At 29.3% G+C, this 19,942-nt stretch overlaps 1 protein-coding gene across 2 annotated transcripts in view; it reads left to right on the top strand.

Moving 5' to 3' along the window:
* The window catches only part of LOC119604548, a 63,643-nt gene that overhangs the window by 23,388 nt on the left and 20,313 nt on the right, over positions 1-19,942 (top strand). The window contains exon 2 of one of the 2 annotated variants that reach the window (XM_037957226.1): positions 13,645-15,098. The exons of the other annotated variant lie outside the window; for it this stretch is intronic. Within the exon in view, the coding sequence (XP_037813154.1) occupies positions 13,645-13,664 (20 nt within the window). The 3' untranslated portion in view covers positions 13,665-15,098. Of the gene's footprint in view, positions 1-13,644; positions 15,099-19,942 lie in introns of those variants that run through there. 2 annotated transcript variants of the gene reach the window in all.

The following is a 19,942-nucleotide window of genomic DNA, read 5'->3' as shown; positions in this document are numbered from 1 at the left end:
ATTTGTCAATATTTGACTGAGAAAAGAAGCTGTGACCTATTGTAATGAAAGACTTAGATAGTCTATTGTTCGTCTATAGTCTAGTCTATAGTCTAGTCTATAGTCTAGTCTATAGTCTAGTCTATAGTTGTCTATAGTCTAGTCTATAGTCTAGTCTATAGTCTAGTCTATAGTCTAGTCTATACTCTAGTCTATAGTCTAGTCTAGTCTAGTCTTAGTCTAGTCTATAGTCTAGTCTATAGTCTAGTCTATAGTCTAGTCTATAGTCTAGTCTATAGTCTAGTCTATAGTCTAGTCTATAGTCTAGTCTATAGTCTAGTCTATAGTCTAGTTAGTCTATAGTCTAGTCTATAGTCTAGTCTATAGTCTAGTCTAGTCTATAGTCTAGTCTATAGTCTAGTCTATAGTCTAGTCTATAGTCTAGTCTATAGTCTAGTCTATAGTCTAGTCTATAGTCTAGTCTATAGTCTAGTCTATAGTCTAGTCTATAGTCTAGTCTATAGTCTAGTCTATAGTCTAGTCTATAGTCTAGTCTATAGTCTAGTCTATAGTCTAGTCTATAGTCTAGTCTATAGTCTAGTCTATAGTCTAGTCTATAGTCTAGTCTATAGTCTAGTCTATAGTCTAGTCTATAGTCTAGTCTATAGTCTAGTCTATAGTCTAGTCTATAGTCTAGTCTATAGTCTAGTCTATAGTCTAGTCTAGTCTATAGTCTAGTCTATAGTCTAGTCTATAGTCTAGTCTATAGTCTAGTCTATAGTCTAGTCTAGTCTATAGTCTAGTCTAGTCTAGTCTATAGTCTAGTCTATAGTCTAGTCTATAGTCTAGTCTATAGTCTAGTCTATAGTCTAGTCTATAGTCTAGTCTATAGTCTAGTCTATAGTCTAGTCTATAGTCTAGTCTATAGTCTAGTCTATAGTCTAGTCTATAGTCTAGTCTATAGTCTAGTCTATAGTCTAGTCTATAGTCTAGTCTATAGTCTAGTCTATAGTCTAGTCTATAGTCTAGTCTATAGTCTAGTCTATAGTCTAGTCTATAGTCTAGTCTATAGTCTAGTCTATAGTCTAGTCTATAGTCTAGTCTATAGTCTAGTCTATAGTCTAGTCTATAGTCTAGTCTATAGTCTAGTCTATAGTCTAGTCTATAGAGTCTATAGTCTAGTCTATAGTCTAGTCTATAGTCTAGTCTATAGTCTAGTCTATAGTCTAGTCTATAGTCTAGTCTATAGTCTAGTCTATAGTCTAGTCTATAGTCTAGTCTATAGTCTAGTCTATAGTCTAGTCTATAGTCTAGTCTATAGTCTAGTCTATAGTCTAGTCTATAGTCTAGTCTATAGTCTAGTCTATAGTCTAGTCTATAGTCTAGTCTATAGTCTAGTCTATAGTCTAGTCTATATTCTAGTATATAGTCTAGTCTATAGTCTAGTATATAGTCTAGTCTATAGTCGAGTCTATAGTCGAGTCTATAGTCGAGTCTATAGTCGAGTCTATAGTCTGGTCTATAGTCTGGTCTATAATCTAGTCTATAGTCTAGTCTATAGTCCAGCCTATTGTCTAGTCTATAGTCTAGCCTATTGTCTAGTCTATAGTCTATTGTTTTGAGGGAAACAGTAGCCTACGATCTAGTTTGTAGTAGTCTAGTCTAGCCTAAAGTCTAATCTATATTCTAGTCTATAGTCTAGCCTATTGTCTAGTCTATAGTCCATTGTTTTGAGGGAAACAGTAGCCTACGAGGATATATTCACTGCTTCTAGTTTAAGTAAGTAATTACTCGTTAGGAGTAATGCAGGCGGTATGTAGTAGTTACTGAAGAGTGATTTCGTGAGCAATGTTTTTGCTGGTATTATTTTCAAATAAATTTCTTAACTACTTTCAAACGATTATGTAAAAAACACTCTCACGCTAGAGACAAAACGGTATTATAAAAAAGAACCTAAATTGATTTAACCGCCATGTGAAAAAAACACAATTTTAAAATGCAATTTAAAAATCGTTTAATTTTTTTATGAAATTTTATAAAAAAAAAAAATTCGACTAAAAACTTAAACTCTGCTGCTGAGTTGTTTTGTAAACATTTAAACCATGTAGAATTTACAGATTATCTCTCGCTCTGTATATGGACCACACCCATGTAAGCTGGCAAACCAGCACTTAACAGCCTCAGGCCTGAAACACATTTGTTTTAATGTTTATTTTTGATTTTTTCCCCTCTCCAAACGCAAAGCAAACATATAATTTTTTAGGCTGCAATTTGTTTTTTTTGCAGAAAAACCAAAATTGTTTTCATAAAAAAAGTTTGTTTATACGGTGGTATTTTTTCTAGTGGTTTTTATGAAGCCGATATTTGTTATTTTACCACGCAATGACCTCGCACTTGTAGGTCTATATCTGTTTGAAGGACATTACATAAATACGCACACACGCAAGTTAAACAACACTTGTATTTAAGAATTGCTCTTATAAAAGTGTTTATGTATATGAGTGTGTGTAATCATTTTAAAGGTTTAGTACCTGAAAATTTTTTCAAATTATATGTATGTTTGTATGTGATTTTGTTACTTATGTGTTAGTGTTTAACTGTCACTTTAAAATAACTTTTCTTAGAGCAAACGAATTTTATTGACATTTTGCCAAAAGTAAAATAAAATATTAACAAAAAATAAAGTGAAATGTTTAAAGAAATAAGTAAAAATAACAATATAACATTTCAAGTAAAAGTTAATGCTTTTCTTTTATTATTGCTCTCCCCTTTTTTTGACATTTTAAACTTAAATCTTTACTTTTTGTAAACAACAAGCCTAAAAGTAGGCAATTTAATTTGTTAGAAACAAAGCCTAAGCAATACTTTATAGAATTTTATGTTTTTAAAGTGATTTTATATTCGTTACCCTTTATTTGTAAAATGTAGGTGTTTGACAACAATAAAAGCCCAGACTTTTTATAGCAAAACTTTAAAAATAACACAAATGTTTTTGGGCAATCTGGGTAAGAAAAGTAATTTTAAGGTTTTTTGGTTATTTTCATATTATAAATTGAATTTAAAATGTTTATGTCTGTTAACGAAAATAATATTTATATAAAATGTTTTACATTTAAGTGAAAAGGTCTCATGTGTGCTTGTGAATTACAAAAAAAAATGTTAACACTTTAAATGTTAAAAGTTCATATCAATCATTTTAATCAGTTCTCTAGGGCGTATGATTAATATTAATTGTAACAAGTTTGGTGTAAATTTAGACTCTGAACATTGTTTAATTATCTGTTTCTTAAACCAAAAGTTTCCTTTAACTCCCGCTTAATTTACATTTGTTTTTAATTTATTTGACCCCCATGACGTATGATTAATACTAATTACATTTGATTTTATTAAATTTTAAATAACTTACCTAAAATACAAGAATTTTTCTAAAATTAAATATATTACAAAATAAACATTTAAGTCTTTAAATTGTTTATCAAAAACTTCCAACGCGAAATGCTGCTAACAGCAGCTTATTTCTTTAATTGAATTTCAAACTGTGTAACAATCCTTGCAGTAATGTTCACACAAAAAAATCCTGTTAAAGTGAAAACATAACAAAGTACTAACACAAATTTACTTACACATTTACAACACAAAATTAGCCTGTATATTCATCCCAAAAGGATTAACACTTAAAAGCAGGCACGCACAGGATACTCACTTAAACTCTTACCCTTGTCCTTCTCCTCAATGCAAATCAGACTCTAGCAAAAACGTATTGATTGTAGTTTTATTGTAATTGTTCATGTAATATTAAACGGAAATGCAAAGTTTGTGACTCGCCATACATATTTAAGCTTTTGGTAGGTAATCTCCTATACAACACTTGCCCACTTTTAACAGGAAAAGCGTGTAAATGTTGTTGTCTGTTGGCTTTTAACAAGTGTATGTGTGTGTCAGTTTTATATTGGCAATTTAACCTCAGTTTTTGTGGCAACATTTTTATATGCATTTAATTTTTTTTGTTTTCAATTTTTCTTTAAACAAACACACATGGGTTCATAAAATTCATAAAAGAAAAAAACAACAAGGGTATTACACACTATACAGCTCGCAGTTGTGTTGCCTGTCATGTGTAAATTTTTTGTTTCTCTCTCTCTATGATTATACAGGTGGGTGAGCACAGGTCACATTGCAATATTTTTATTTTTTTTTTTTGTCTATGAATATGCATAAATTTTTTTTTTGCAATTGTATTGCAACTTGTGAGTGTGTGCGCGCGTGTATTTTATGCCTTTTTCGAAATTATTTATTTTAATATTTTGAAAGCCCAGCAAAGAAAAACTATTATGAATAAAATTTCACTTTTTAAATTTAACATTTGTTTTATAATAACACTTTCTTTAAAAGTTCAGTCAAATTCAAATTAATACTTATCTCTAGTTAACAATATAAACTTATCTATAGTGAGGACTATTGGCTAATCTACAGTCAAGACTATAGACTGATCTACAGTCAAGACTATAGACTGACCTACAGTCAAGACTATAAACTGATCTATATTCAAGACTATAGACTGATCTATAGTCAAGACTATAGACTGATTTATAGTCAAGACTATAGACTGATCTATAGTCAAGACTATAGATTGATCTATAGTCAAGACTATAGACCGATCTATAGTCAAGACTATAGACTGATCTATAGTCATGACTATAGACTTATCTATATGTATTCAAGACCTGTATGATCTATAATCAAGACTATAGACTGATCTATAGTAAAGATTATAGATAGATCTATAGTCAAGACTATAGACTGATCTATAGTCCAGACAATAGACTAATCTATAGTCAACACTATAGACTGATCTATATTTAAGACCATAAACTGATCTATAGTCAAGACTATAGACTGATCTACAGTCAAGATTATAGACTGATCTATATTCAAGACTATCGACTGATCTATAGTCAAGACTATAGACTGATCTATAGTAAAGACTATAGACTGATCTATAGTCAAGACTATAGACTGATCTATAGTCAAGACTATAGACTGATCTATAGTCAAGACTATAAACTGATCTATAACCAAGACTATAGACTGATCTACAGTAAAGATTATAGACAGATCTATAGTCAAGACTATAGGCTGATCTATAGTCCAGACGATAGACTAATCTATAGTCAAGACTATAGACTGACCTATAGTAAAATCTAAATACTGATCTATAGAAAAGATTAAAGCGATCTACAGTAAAGACTTTAGACTGATCTATATTCAACACTATAGACTGATCTATATTCAAGACTATAGATAGATCTATAGTCAAGATTATAGACAGATCTATAGTCAAGACTATAGACAGATCTATAGTCAAGACTATAGACAGATCTATAGTCAAGACTATAGACAGATCTATAGTCAAGACTATAGACTGATTTATAGTCAAGACTGATCTATAGTCAAGACTATAGACTGATATGTAGTAAAGGTTATAGACAGATCTATAGTCAAGACTATAGACTGATACATAGTCAAGACTATTGACTGATCTATAGTCATGTCAATATTATAGACAGATATATAGTCAAGACTATAGACTGATGTATAGTGCTGTCGATAGACTGATCTCTAGACAAGACTTTAGACTAATCTATAGTCAAGACTATAGACTGATCTATAGTGAAGACAATAGACAAATTTATAGGCAATAGATTGATCTATAGTCAAGATTAAAGACTAAGCTATAATTAGGACTAAGGACTGATCTATAATCAAGACTACAGACTGATCTATAATCATGACTATAAACTGATCTATAGTCAAGATTATAGTCAAGACTATAGACTGATCTATAGACAAGACTATAGGCTGATTCCTAGTAAAGACTGTACTGATCTATAGCCAATACTTTTACCCCCTTCATAGCTTATTGCTGGGTTGCTGCGCGATTTTATTGTTTACCCGTGCATTGAAAATTTATTATTTTCTTGCTTTTGATTGCATAAAATAAATTTGCATAAGTTTTGTTGTTATATAGACTCTTTAAAGGCAAGTTCATTATTATTATTATTATTATTATTATAATTATTAATTTCGTTTAATTTTATTTATTTTTCCTGCGGATTTCAAAATTTTTATTTTGAAAACTAAATTATACAAATATTTACCCCCCATAAAAATTATTTTGCAATTTTAAACGGTAGACCATGCAATTTTAACTAATAAACAGAAGCTAATTAACTAAATAGTAAAACACAGGCAGAAAAAAAACTAATTAAAATTTAGCAAATATTTATGACAACATTTGCGGTAAAAATTATAAATAGTTAATTTGTGTGTGTTCATATTTTAACAAAAATTCCAAATTTATGTAAATTAATGTTTAAACTTAAAATTTGAAACATTATATCTTACAAATACATATTTTTACCGATTTTCATTTATTTTCAAAAATATTTATTTATTTTTTTGTAACACATGCTCTTCAAATTTATTATTAATATTTAGTTAAATAAACACAAGATGATGCTCTGTTGTTTTAACACAGCCTTAGAATAAGTAAAAACCAAACAAAAAATATAAGAACATGAATTTTATATAATGTAAAATTAATCTTTAAATTAAAATCACCGCGACATTTTTATGCAGATGTGATTCTAAAATGTTTATTTAAGGCCAAACATGCTCTCTTAGTCGCACACTTTATTTTATATTAAAACAAACAACTAACGAAAGCACACATTTAAACACTCATTCGCACGAAATAGTAACGGTAACTTTAAACCCCCCAAAAAGAAACAAAATATCTCACATTTTTAAAAACTCAAGCAAGAAAAGGCGAACAGTCTTCAGAAAACAACAAAACTGTTACAAAACAAATGGAGCCTGGAACAAAAAAAAAGTGTAAACAAAAACCCAAATTACTCATGTATATTTATCCAAAAATCCTAAACATACACACATGCCTTGGCAAACGAAAGAGTTAGAGAGAGAGAGTTTTTTTCATGAATGTTATTTATGCGAACTTTCAACATACATATGTATGAGTTTGTTTATGGATTTATGTACGTGTTCATGTGTATATTTGCTTTGTTATATAATAAACACTCTTTTCTTTTCATGAGACTTGATACTCTTTTCTATGGTTACCCCTATAAACAAGACCATAAACTGATATACAGACAAGACTATAGTCTGATCTATAGTCCAGACTATACTCTGGTATAAATTCAGGAGACAATACTATGACTGATACTATAGACTGATACATAGGTAAGAATACAGAATGATCTATTTCCAAAACTGTAGACTATCGTAAAAACTATAAAGTGTTCTATAGTCAAGATTATAAACTGATCAATATTCAATACTAGATAGTGTACTACAGACAAAGCTATAGAGTGTTCTATAGTCAAGACTATAAAGTGTTTTATAGTCAAGACTTTAGAGTGTTCTATAGTCAAGACTGTAGAGTGTTCCATAGTAAGATTGTAGAGTTTTCTATAGTCAAGATAATAGAGTGTTCTATAGTCAAGACTATAGAGTGTTCTATAAGCAAGACCATAAAGTGTTCTATAGTCAAGACTATTAAGTGTTCTGCAGACAAGGCTATAGAGTGTTATATAGTGAAGAGTATAAAGCGTTTTATAGTCAAGACGATAGATTGTTCTATAGTCAAGACTATATAGTGTTCTATAGACAAGAATATAAAGTGTTCTACAGTCAAGACTATTAAGTGATCTATAGTCAAGACTATAAAGTGTTCTATAGTCAAGACTTCAGAGTGTTCTATAGTCAAGACTGTAGAGTCTTCTATAGTCAAGATTATAGAGTGTTCTATAGTCAAGACTATAGAGTGTTCTATAGTCAAGACTATAGAGTGTGTTACAGTCAAGACTATAGTGTGTTCTATAGTCAAGACTATAGAGTGTTCTATAGTCAAGACTATAGAGTGTTCTATAGTCAAGATTATAGAGTGTTCTATAGTCAAGACTATAGAGTGTCTTATAGTCAAGACTATAGAGTGTCTTATAGTCAAGACTATAGAGTGTCTTATAGTCAAGACTATAGAATGTTCTATAGTCAATACTATAGAGTGTTCTATAGTCAAGACTATAGAGTGTTCTATAGTCAAGACTATAGAGGGTTCTATAGTCAAGACTTTAGAGTGTTCTATAGTCAAGACTTTAGAGTGTTCTATAGTCAAGACTATAGAGTGTTCTATAGTCAAGACTATAGAGTGTTCTATAGTCAAGGCTTTAAAGTGTTCTATAGTCAAGACTATAGAGTGATCTATAGTCAAGACTATAGAGAGATCTATAGTCAAGACTATAGAGTGGTCTATAGTCAAGACTATAGAGTGTTCAATAGTCAAGACTATAGAGTGTTCTATAGTCCAGACTATAGAGGGTTCTATAGTTAAGACTATATAATGTTCTATAGTCCAGGCTATAGAATGTTCTATAGTCAAGAATATGGAGTATTCTATAGTTAAGAATATAGAGTGTTCTGTAGTCAAGGCTATAGAGTGTTCTCTACTCAAGACTATAAAGTGTTCTATAGTCAAGACTATAGAGTGTTCTATAGTCAAGACTGTAGAGTGGTCTATAGTTAAGACTATAGAGTGTTCTATAGTCAAGACTATATAATTTTCTATATTCCAGGCTATGGAGTGTTCTATAGTGAAGAGTATAAAGAGTTTTATAGTCAAGACGATAGATTGTTCTATAGTCAAGACTATATAGTGTTCTATAGTCGAGAATATAAAGTGTTCTACAGTCAAGACTATGAAGTGATCTATAGTTAAGACTATAGATTGTTCAATAGTCAAGACTACAGAGTGTTCTATAGTCAAGAATATAGAGTGTTCTATAGTCAAGACTATAGAGTGTTCTATAGTCAAGACTATATAGTGTTGTATAGTCAAGACTATAGAGTGTTCTATAGTCAAGACTATAGAGTGTTCTACAGTCAAGGCTACAGATTAATATATGGTCGCAACTAAAGAGTGTCCTATAGTCAAGACTATAGTTATAAGAATCCATTTATGGTCAAGACTATAAAATGATCTATAGTTAGGACCATAAATAATCTATTGTTACTAGACTAATCTATAGTCAGCCTATAGATAGATTAATCTATAATCAGTAATATAGGCTGAGCTATATTCGCTAGACAGATCTGTAGTTAAGACTACAGAATGATCTCTAGTTAAGAATATATACTGATCTGTAGTAAAGACTATAGGTTGATCTATGGTCAAGGCTACAGATTGATCTGGAATTACAACTATTGACTGATCTACTGATCAATAGTCAACACTTTAGACTTATCTACTGACTAATTGTACTCGTCTCCGATCAACTAATACCGTAAGTAATTAAAAATTATTAAACAAGTAAATGTCTCCAATCATTTAGTACCTTATTTAATGATGATTAATATTGTGAGAATTATGAGAATTTTAAAGCAAAAATTCTCATAATTCTACAACATTAATCATAATAATTGCCATCTAGTGGTTTAATTTAAAAATTTGTAGAGAGCCCTAAAATTTCGTTTTCTAAACACTTATTTATATAGGTTTTAAATTACATTTTCCATTAAAATATTATAATGTTCATGTTTTTTTTATTTTTCATTTGCTACCAAAAAGAAATGCAAATAACAGAAATAAAATACTTACAAAGTGCTGTGTATTTTTTTTTCAACAAGTAATAAATTTAAAACAGTTACCAAATCCCATTTAAAAGGATTTGGGTCGTTTTATACTGGAGAGTGTTTTTTTCTCAAGCTTTAAATGGTTGGTGGTTGTATGGTTGGTATGTTGTTTAGGGAACAAAAATTTATGTAAATTTTTGAGAAACGACAAAGTAAAAAATAAACGTATGAATAGTTATAATTATGGTTGTTAGAAAGAAAAAAAAAAAAAGAAAACACTAATAAATTTTATTAAAAGAATTTACAAAATAATTTTGTGTTAGAAATAAGTCCTTTTGTAAAATTGTTTTTTAAGTATTTAGGGATTTTAGCATAAATTTTTTAATTTTATATACATATGTATGAGAGCGTAAGGACTAATATGAGTGAATTGAAAAAATTTTGCTTTCAAATTAAAGAAAATTTTAAATTTTTCTTTTTTTTTTTTTTGAATTTCTTTTTTAATTCAATATATCGGCCCACCTGACGTATGATTAATATTAATTATGGTTAATTTTGCTAAAATTTTAATAACTTCTTTAAACCTTAAGGGATTTTTTTGAAATAAATTTTATTAAATAGTAAACACTTAAGGCTTCAATTCTGAGTTTTATATTGATTTGTCATTGAAGTAAAATTTTGCATAAACTTACATGAAAAGTAAAATTTTGTGGCATAGTTTTAAAAATTAAATTTTTAATCAAATGTATTGATAAGACAAATGCAAAGAAAAATGTCAGTTGAAGGTTTGGAAGTCTAAAGTTTTTAAGAAAAACCTTTAATCAGTTGTTAAGCTAATATTTCACTTTCCTTTTCCTTATTTTTCATTAAATACAAATAAAATTACATTTCAATGGTATCAAACATAAATCTAATTTAAAACTTTTGGACCAAATGACACATGTTGAAAACTAAAGCCACATACTTACATATAAACATTTCAAAATATCACCCTGTCTTATACATTCTCTCTCTGTGCTCTCTCTTCTTTCACTCATTTGATACAACATTTCTATTAAGATTTAAATCTCTTCAATGTTATTTTTCATTTATATTCATTTGCTAAATCAAGGACATTAAAAACCTATAAATTTTATTTTAGTTTTTTATTAAAATATAAAATCTTTTGTTCCCTAAAAAAAAAGAACGAACGAAAAAAAAAAACAGAAATAACTCTCTAATGACTTGAACCTTAAACCCAAACGTTATACCGCACCCTAACCGAGCAGCACTTCATTACCGTCAACGTTGAGCAATAAAATAAAAGACTTGATGAGCAAGTAGAAAAAGAGAAACAGCAAGAAAATCCCAGAATAAAACCACTATAAAGGGAAGCAACAACAACAACAAGAAATAAAATCTGTAAAAAAAGAAACATCAATAATCTTATGGAATGTGTTTAACACCGAGTTAATGAAAGTGTAAAGAAATTTGTGGTTTTTATACTGAACAAAAGAGGAGAAGAGAATGGGGGGGGGGGGGGGGGCGAAAAATACACAGCTTACAATACAAAAACACAGATGAGTACAAAATCCCAAAGCATGTCATGAACCCTGAATATAAAATAAAAAGAATGAAACTGAATAATAAATTATTGTTTTCAGATTTGACAGTTTATACAGAGATATAGAAAGAGAGAGAGAGATAACGAAAGGAAGTGCAAAAAGAGAAGACAATTTTTTTTTTCGTATAAAAAATTTAAGTCAAATAATGAAGAGTTTCTAGTTCCTAGTGTCATAGTTTGCCTTTAAGTATGTGTGTGCACTTAAATTGAAACAAAAAATCTAATAACATAGCATAGTTTAAGGAGGGCAAAGTGGCTCTGTTACAGGGAAGTATTAAAAGTTTAATGAACATCTTGTCAGAGACATTTTCTTTTTTGGAAAATTTAAAATGTTTAAGCAACACAAAGTTTTCAAATGCTTACATTGCTTTCATTTTAATTTTTGTAAAAAAAAGTACTTCAGATAATCTAATTTGTAAAATGAAAAGAATCTTAATTTATTTATTTATTTATTTTTTTTTTCTATTTTTTGTGGGGAGGAAGTTTGTATGCAAACAGTTGCAAGTGAAGCAAATTAGCAGGCGTTGATATAAAGGAAATTAAAAATATCCTTTAAGGAAAAATTATTAACAAGTCCGGCGCAAAGGAAATGAGTTTGTATAAAAATGTTGAAAGAATTACACAAAATTTTGCTTTTTTTAGGAAAGGAATGTTCTGCATACATTTTGGGGGGATGGTTTTTCTCTTTTTGGTTTGTTTGCATGAGGAAATAAATAAAATGTTTAATTTAAAAGAGGGTTGTGTTATATTTATTTAATTTAGAGAAAAATATTTCTGTATTAAGAAAAAAAAACTTGCTAAAAGAGGAAAGCAAAATATTTGTTTAACAAAAATTAATTGCTTTTTTGTTGAAAGAAATTTTAAAATAAATTTATTTTAAAAGATTTATTATTTTATAAAGACTGACGTTTTTAAATAAAGCCCGGAAGTACTAGTAGACTAGACTATAGACCAGACTATAGACTAGACGACTATAGACTAGACTATAGACTAGACTATAGACCAGACTATAGACCAGACTATAGACCAAACCATAGACCAGACTATAGACCAGACTATAGACCAGACCATAGACCAGACTATAGACCAGACTATAGACCAGACTATAGACTTGGCTATAGACTAGACTAGACTATAAACTAGACTAAAAACTAAACTATAAAATACACTATAGACTGGACTATAGACTAGACTATAGACTAGACGATAGATTAGACTATAGACTAGACTAGACGACTATAGACTAGACGACTATAAACTAGACGACTATAGACTAGACGACTATAGACTAGACTACTATAGACTAGACGACTATAGACTAGACGACTATAGACTAGAAGACTATAGACTAGACGACTATAGACTAGACGACTATAGACTAGACGACTATAGACTATACGACTATAGACTAGACGACTATAGACTATACGACTATAGACTAGACGACTATAGACTAGACGACTATAGACTAGACGACTATAGACTAGACGACTATAGACTAGACGACTATAGAGACTAGACGACTATAGAGACTAGACGACTATAGAGACTAGACGACTATAGAGACTAGACGACTATAGAGACTAGACGACTATAGAGACTAGACGACTATAGAGACTAGACGACTATAGACTAGACTAGACGACTATAGACTAGACGACTATAGACTAGACGACTATAGACTAGACGACTATAGACTAGACGACTATAGACTAGACGACTATAGACTAGACTATAGACTATAGTCTAGACTATAGACTATAGTCTAGACTATAGACTACACTATAGACTAGACTATAGACTAGACTATAGACTAGACTATAGACTAGACTATAGACTAGACTATTGACTAGACTATTGACTAGACTATAGACTAGACTATAGACTAGACTATAGACTAGACTATATACTAGACTATAGACTAGACTATAGACTAAAATATAGACTAGACTATATACTAGACTATAGACTAGACTATAGACTAGACTATAGACTATAGACTAGACTATAGGCTAGATTATAGACTAGACTATAGACTAGACTACAGACTAGAATATAGACTAGACTACAGACTAGAATATAGACTACACTATAGACTACACTATAGACTAAACTATTGACTACACTATAGACTAGACTAGACTATAGACTAGACTATAGACTAAACTATAGACTAGACTACACAATAGACTAAACTATTGACTGCACTATAGACTAGCCTATAGACTAGACTATAGACTAGACTATAGACTAGACTATAGACTAGACTATAGACTAGACTATAGACTAGACTATAGACTAGACTATAGACTAGACTATAGACTAGACTACAGACTAGACTAAAAAATCTAACCATTTTCTTCTCTCGTATAAAGTTTTAATTAACCTATTGTCCTTATTTATATTTTCAGGTATGTACAAATTGAAGTGATCAAAAACTATTGCTAAAAAAATACTAGTAAGTAACTTTACTATAAATTTAAAAACCATTTCCGTTTATCAACCACTTCCATTATACAACAAACATTATAGTTTTGTATAAAACCTATAAAAAAAAAACCTATTGCCTACTTAAAGGCTATTCATACAAGCAATAAAGATTTACCGATTAAAAAGTTATTTCTGTCCAATTATCTAACAAATTGTTAAAATTTTTGCACTTTATTCAATTTGAAACACTTCAGTTATCTTAAAATATAAATCTAGAAAATATCTCTGACACACATAAGTACTAAAACAACAAATAAAACAAACACTCAAAGTAAAAGTAAATCCAGTACAAAAACAAATTAAAAATACATTAAAACAGTATAAAATTTTATAAAAAAAATACAAATTCTTATCAAACAAATATTGACTGACTACATGTAATAAAAACAACCCCAAAACCAAAGTCAACGAGTACAATACCTCAACACTAGTTTAAACATTATATTTCATATATTTATACATACACACATACATATGTATGTATAATACAAAAAAATATATATAAAACATCAATTGTACACACCAATACTAATAAAGAAACACAATGAAGTATAAAAATATCCCAGTAGTGAACTGCCATTGTCTGTCACGTCATGTCGTGTGTCAGTATACTACAAAAACAAGTTGACAACTTTAACAAACAAAGGACAACAGCAGCAACAACAACTACAACTGTGAAAAAACATTGTCGACATCATCGTCAGCCATCATGTTGTTGAAAGTAGAAAATAAAACACAAACGTGACAATTTAAAGATGAAAAATAAATGATAGTCAGTGGGAGCGAGATAGAGCTCAGAGTTAACTCGCTGAATAATGAAGAATAAATAGAATAACTACTAGAGCAGCATCAACAGCAAACAAACAAACAAATAAAACTCTTTGCTGAACATTGAAATTGTATTGAAATATTAAATTGTTTTAAAAAGCGTAATCTACGATGTTGTATTTGTTGATGTTGTAGCAAACATTTTTTAACAATTTTAAACTTTTTTCTTGAAGTTGAAAATATAGCAAACAGTTGCAATGGTTTTAAAATAGATTACATGTTTTCAGGGGCAATTTTCTAAAAATACCACATGACGCGGTTAGAATAGTGACAGTCAGTCAGAAGAGGTGTTAATTTGGATGCCTATAAGGCATACAAAGGTCATAAGCAATGCATTCAACTAAAGGGTGATGTAATCAAAAGAAGACGGCAGACAGAGTATAGACTAGACTATAGTCTACACTGGAGCATAGTACAGTCAACACAATGACCAGATTATAAAGTAGACTGTGGCTTAGACTGTGGTCTAGACTATAGTCAAGAATATAGACTAGACTGTGGTCTAGACTATAGTCAAGACTATAGACTAGACTGTGGTCTAGACTATGATAGACTATAGACTAGACTGTGGTTTAGACTATGATAGACTAGACTGTGGTCTAGACTATAGTCAAGCTATAGACTAGACTGTGTTTTAGACTATAGTCAAGTTTATAGACTAGACTGTAGTCTAGACTATAGTCAAGAGTATAGACTAGACTGTGGTCTAGACTATAGTCAAGACTATAGACTACACTGTGGTTTAGACTATAGTCAAGACTATAGACTAGACTGTGGTCTAGACTATAGACTAGACTGTGTTCTAGACTATAGTCAAGACTATAGACTAGACTGTGGTCTAGACTATAGTCAAGACTTTAGACTAGACTGTGGTCTAGACTATAGTCAAGACTATAGACTAGACTGTGGTCTAGACTATAGTCAAGACTATAGACTATACTGTGGTCTAGACTATAGACTAGACTGTGGTCTAGACTATAGTCAAGACTATAGACTAGACTGTGGTCTAGACTATAGTCAAGACTATAGACTAGACTGTGGTCTAGACTATAGTCAAGACTATAGACTAGACTGTGGTCTAGACTATAGTCAAGACTATAGACTAGACTGTGGTCTAGACTATAGTCAAGACTATAGACTAGACTGTGGTCTAGACTATAGTCAAGACTATAGACTAGACTGTGGTCTAGACTATAGTCAAGACTATAGACTAGACTATAGTCAAGACTATAGACTAGACTGTGGTCTAGACTATAGTCAAGACTATAGACTAGACTGTGGTCTAGACTATAGTCAAGACTATAGACTAGACTGTGGTCTAGACTATAGTCAAGACTATAGACTAGACTGTGGTCTAGATTATAGTCAAGACTATAGACTAGACTGTGGTCTAGATTATAGTCAAGACTATAGACTAGACTAGTCTGTGGCTAGACTAGTCTGTGTATAAATTAGACCGAACCTAGTCTGTAAACTAGATTATAATCTAGTCGATCATTTAGACTGTCACTTATAAACTAATTTTTTATTCCGTACAGTGTTATAAATAGAGTCATCTAAATACATATCTTTTATTACCTAAAGCATACTTTTCGGCAAAATTCTGTAATTACAACATATCAAAGCATACCTTTAAGGTATAAAAAAAGTTTGTTTAACTAAAAGTTTTACTAACACACACCCAGCAGCAGCAACAATTAAACAATTTTCTAAAGCATATTTTTTACAATGAAAACCATACAGTTCTGGTCTACGTCGACTTTTTTGCTTTCTTTTTTTTACAAATATTTGTAACAAAATGTTTAACTTTTTATAGAAAAGAAAATTTTATGCTAAACGGATGTTTATTATGGAGATTTTCCATTAAACATGATTTAAGTTAAAGAAGGAATTGTGAAGAAAAAAAAAAACATAAATATTTACTTGAAAAGGAAAATGTTAAAAAAAAATTATAATTTCCTGAAAAAGTCGAAAAATATTTTAACAAAACTTCAAATGCTTTGCCTTGGGATTAGAGATTTTTAAGAATTTATTTTATTTAAATTAGTGGGGACTGAAAATTAAAGTTTTACTTGTATAATAACATTTGCTACTGCCTAATTTTAGGCTTTGAGCTAATTTTAAAAAAATAACTTATTTTACCAATATCTTTCATTACAGTTTGTGTGGTCGTAAGTTTTTTAAAACATTTTTTTTATTTTCATTTATTTCCGCTAAAATAGCCAGTTCTATTTCTCTTGAGATATTATTTAAACTTTATTTTATGAAATTACTGCAGTGCAGCAGCGTTTTTTAACCTCTATAATTTAAAGTGTTGCTTTTCCTTTTTTATATGCTTAACTAACTTTTCCCACTAAACCCCTATTCCCTAGTGACTCTAGTTAAATAATATTTTTTATTTGTTATTTTTTTTTTGTGGGTTCCTCTTTTTTTTCTTTTGAATATAGAATTTTTTCTATTTACTTTCATATGAATGAGTTTGTTTATGTTAGTATATGTGTGTGTGTGTATTTAAGAGCTGGGCATGTGTCCTTTTTTTACACATGTATATGTTATGTGTTTTGATGAGTGTCAGAGCCAACACTTCTTACTAATTAAGTGACCATTTATGTCGTTTGCAAATCATTAGTAACAATTTAAAGAGCAAAGTTTTTTTTCGTATTTTTTATGGAAATGGGTTTTGCTACTGCTGTATGTGTTTTTGTTAGTAGGATGTGGTGTGCGTCCACTCGCCACAGATCTCAAAACTATGCTGGAAATGCACACAATGGATTCTTTTTTTAATTTTTCGTTTTGTTATAAATCACAATCATGAGTTTTAGTGTGATGCATGGATATGAAAGTGATTTTTATTATTCTAGATAAAGCTAATGAGTGTGTGTAGAGCATTTGGTTTAAATTGAATCAATGGTCGACATAAAGAGAAATGGACTATTTTTATTAAAAAATTTTTAGCACTGAATTTTCTGTAGGAAATCTTATGTATAACAATATTTTCTATGGAAATAATTCTGTATAATAATTTTTCTATAGAGAATTATCTGTTTATCAGTTTTTCTAATGAAAGTCTGGAGTATAATGTTTCTGTATAAAAAATATTTCTACAGAAAATCATCTGTATATCGATTTTTTCAAGAAAATCTGGAGTATAACAGGTTTTTTTATACAAAAATAATAGTTTTTATGATGTGGCCTCTGGAAGTTTAGTGGTTAGTGTTCTATTCTGGTAGACCGGAGGTGGTGGGTTCGAGGCACTGTTTAAGGAGCGCACAACAGGCACGATAGAGGCCTTCAGTATAAACGTCTTTCTATAAAAAATCTTCTTTATAAAAGTTTATCTAAAGAAAAGGATCTTTAGTACATATAACATTTTTTTATATGAAAATCTTTAGTACTTAATTTTTTTAAGAAAATCTTCTGGTTGTTAAAATCATTACAGGTTTTTTGAGAAAATCATGTGAAAAACAGTGCATATAACAGTATTTCCAATAAAAATGTTCTGTATAACAGTTTGTTTTAAGAAAGTCAAAGTATAACAGTCTGTTTTTATAAAAAATAAACTTGTTTATAAGAGTTTTTATGAATGAATATTGTGTATAACAGGTCATGTAGTAGGAAGCCGTTAGTATAACAGTTTCGTTACATAAAATCTCATCTATAATAGTTTTTCTTTTATATAACAGTATACTCGTATAAAAGTTTTTCTTTGGAAATCTTCATTTATTAATTTTTTTTATAGAAAATCTTATGTATAACAGTTTTTCTAAAGAAAACCGAAAGTACAACAGTTTTTTTTTATAAAACAAAACTTGTGTATAACAGTTCTTACTGTAATAGCCTTCATTATAACGGTTTCTTTATACAAAATCTTGTGTTGAAGAGTATAACAGTTTCATATGGAATACTTCAGTATGTGGTAAAAACCTTGTTTATAACACTTCTTGTTGTAAACAGTATTATGTATAACAGATTCTCTGAAGAAAATCCTGTATCCTTTTTAGTAAAAAATCCTTTTTTAGTGAAAAAGTCTTTTGTATGACAGTTTCGTTACATAAAATCTCGTCTATAACTGTTTTTCTAGAAAACATATTGTATATAAGAGTTTTTCTTTGAAAATCTTCATTTATAAAAGTTTTTTAATAGAAAACCTGAAGTATAACAGTTTGTTTTTATAAATAAAAAACTTGTGTATAACAGTTCTTTCTGTAAAAGCCTTTCTTGTATTGAAGAGTTTTTTTTATAAAAAAAATTAGTATAACAGTTTCCTATGATAATCTTCTGTACTAAGTATGTTCTCTGAAAAAAATCCTGTGAATTACATTTTTTCTATAGAAAATCCTTGTGTATAATAGTTTTTTCAGTAAAAAGTATAACAGTTTCGTTAAATGAAATCTCGTCTATAACAGTTTTTCTAGAGAATATATTGTACATAACAGTTTTTCTTTGAAAATCTTCAAGAAAAGTTTTTCTATAGTAAATCTTATGTATAACAGTTTGTCTAAAGAAAACCTGAAGTACAACAGAAAAAAAAACTTGTGTATAACAGTTCTTATAAAAAATATTGTGTATAACAGTTTTTCTGTAAAAGCCTTCAAGAGTTTCTTGATACGAAATCTTGTATTTAAGAGTTTTTTCTTATACAAAAAACTTAAGTATAAGAGTTTCCTATGAAAAACTTCAGCACTAAAATTTTTCCATAGAAAACCTTGTTTATAACACTAATTGTAAATAGTATTAAGTATAACAAGAGCAAATCCTATGAATTAAAATTTTTCTACAGAAAATCCTTGTGTATAACAGTTTCCTTAGTAAAAATCTTTTGTATAACAATTTCGTTACGTAAAATCTCGTCTATAGCAGTTTTTCTAGAGAATATCTTGTATATAACAGTTTTTCTTTGGAAATCTTCAATTATAAAAGTTTTTCTATAGAAAATCTTATGTATAACAGTTTCTCTAAAGAAAACCTAAAGTATAACAGTTCGTTTTTATAAACCCTCTTTCTGTGACAGTTTCTTTATATAAAATCTTGTATTCAAGAGTTTTTTCTTATAAAAATTACTACTCTTTCTTCAGATAATCTTCAGTAAAAAGCTTTTTCTATAGAAAATCTTATTGATAGCTGTATTTTCTTATGTATAACAGTTTTTATTATAAATAGTATTGTGCATAATTGTTTCTCTATACAAAATCTGCTACATAACTTATTTTCCTCTAAATAATCTTAAGTTTATTAGTTTTTGTATAAAAATTCTTGAGTATAACAGTTTTTCCTGTAAATTGTCTTATATACATATAACAGTTTATAAATAAAAAATCTTGTAGATAACAGTTCACATTATTAAAAATCTTGAGTTTTACAGTTTTTCTATAGAAGTATAAGAGTTTGTCT

Source organism: Lucilia sericata, unplaced genomic scaffold (assembly GCF_015586225.1).
Source record: "Lucilia sericata isolate MDLA Ls3-8-SP2 unplaced genomic scaffold, ASM1558622v1 Contig000402F_arrow, whole genome shotgun sequence".
Lineage (NCBI taxonomy): Eukaryota > Metazoa > Arthropoda > Insecta > Diptera > Calliphoridae > Lucilia > Lucilia sericata.
The sequence above is the reverse complement of the archived record's forward strand: the minus strand, read 5'-3'. Positions and strand labels throughout refer to the sequence as shown.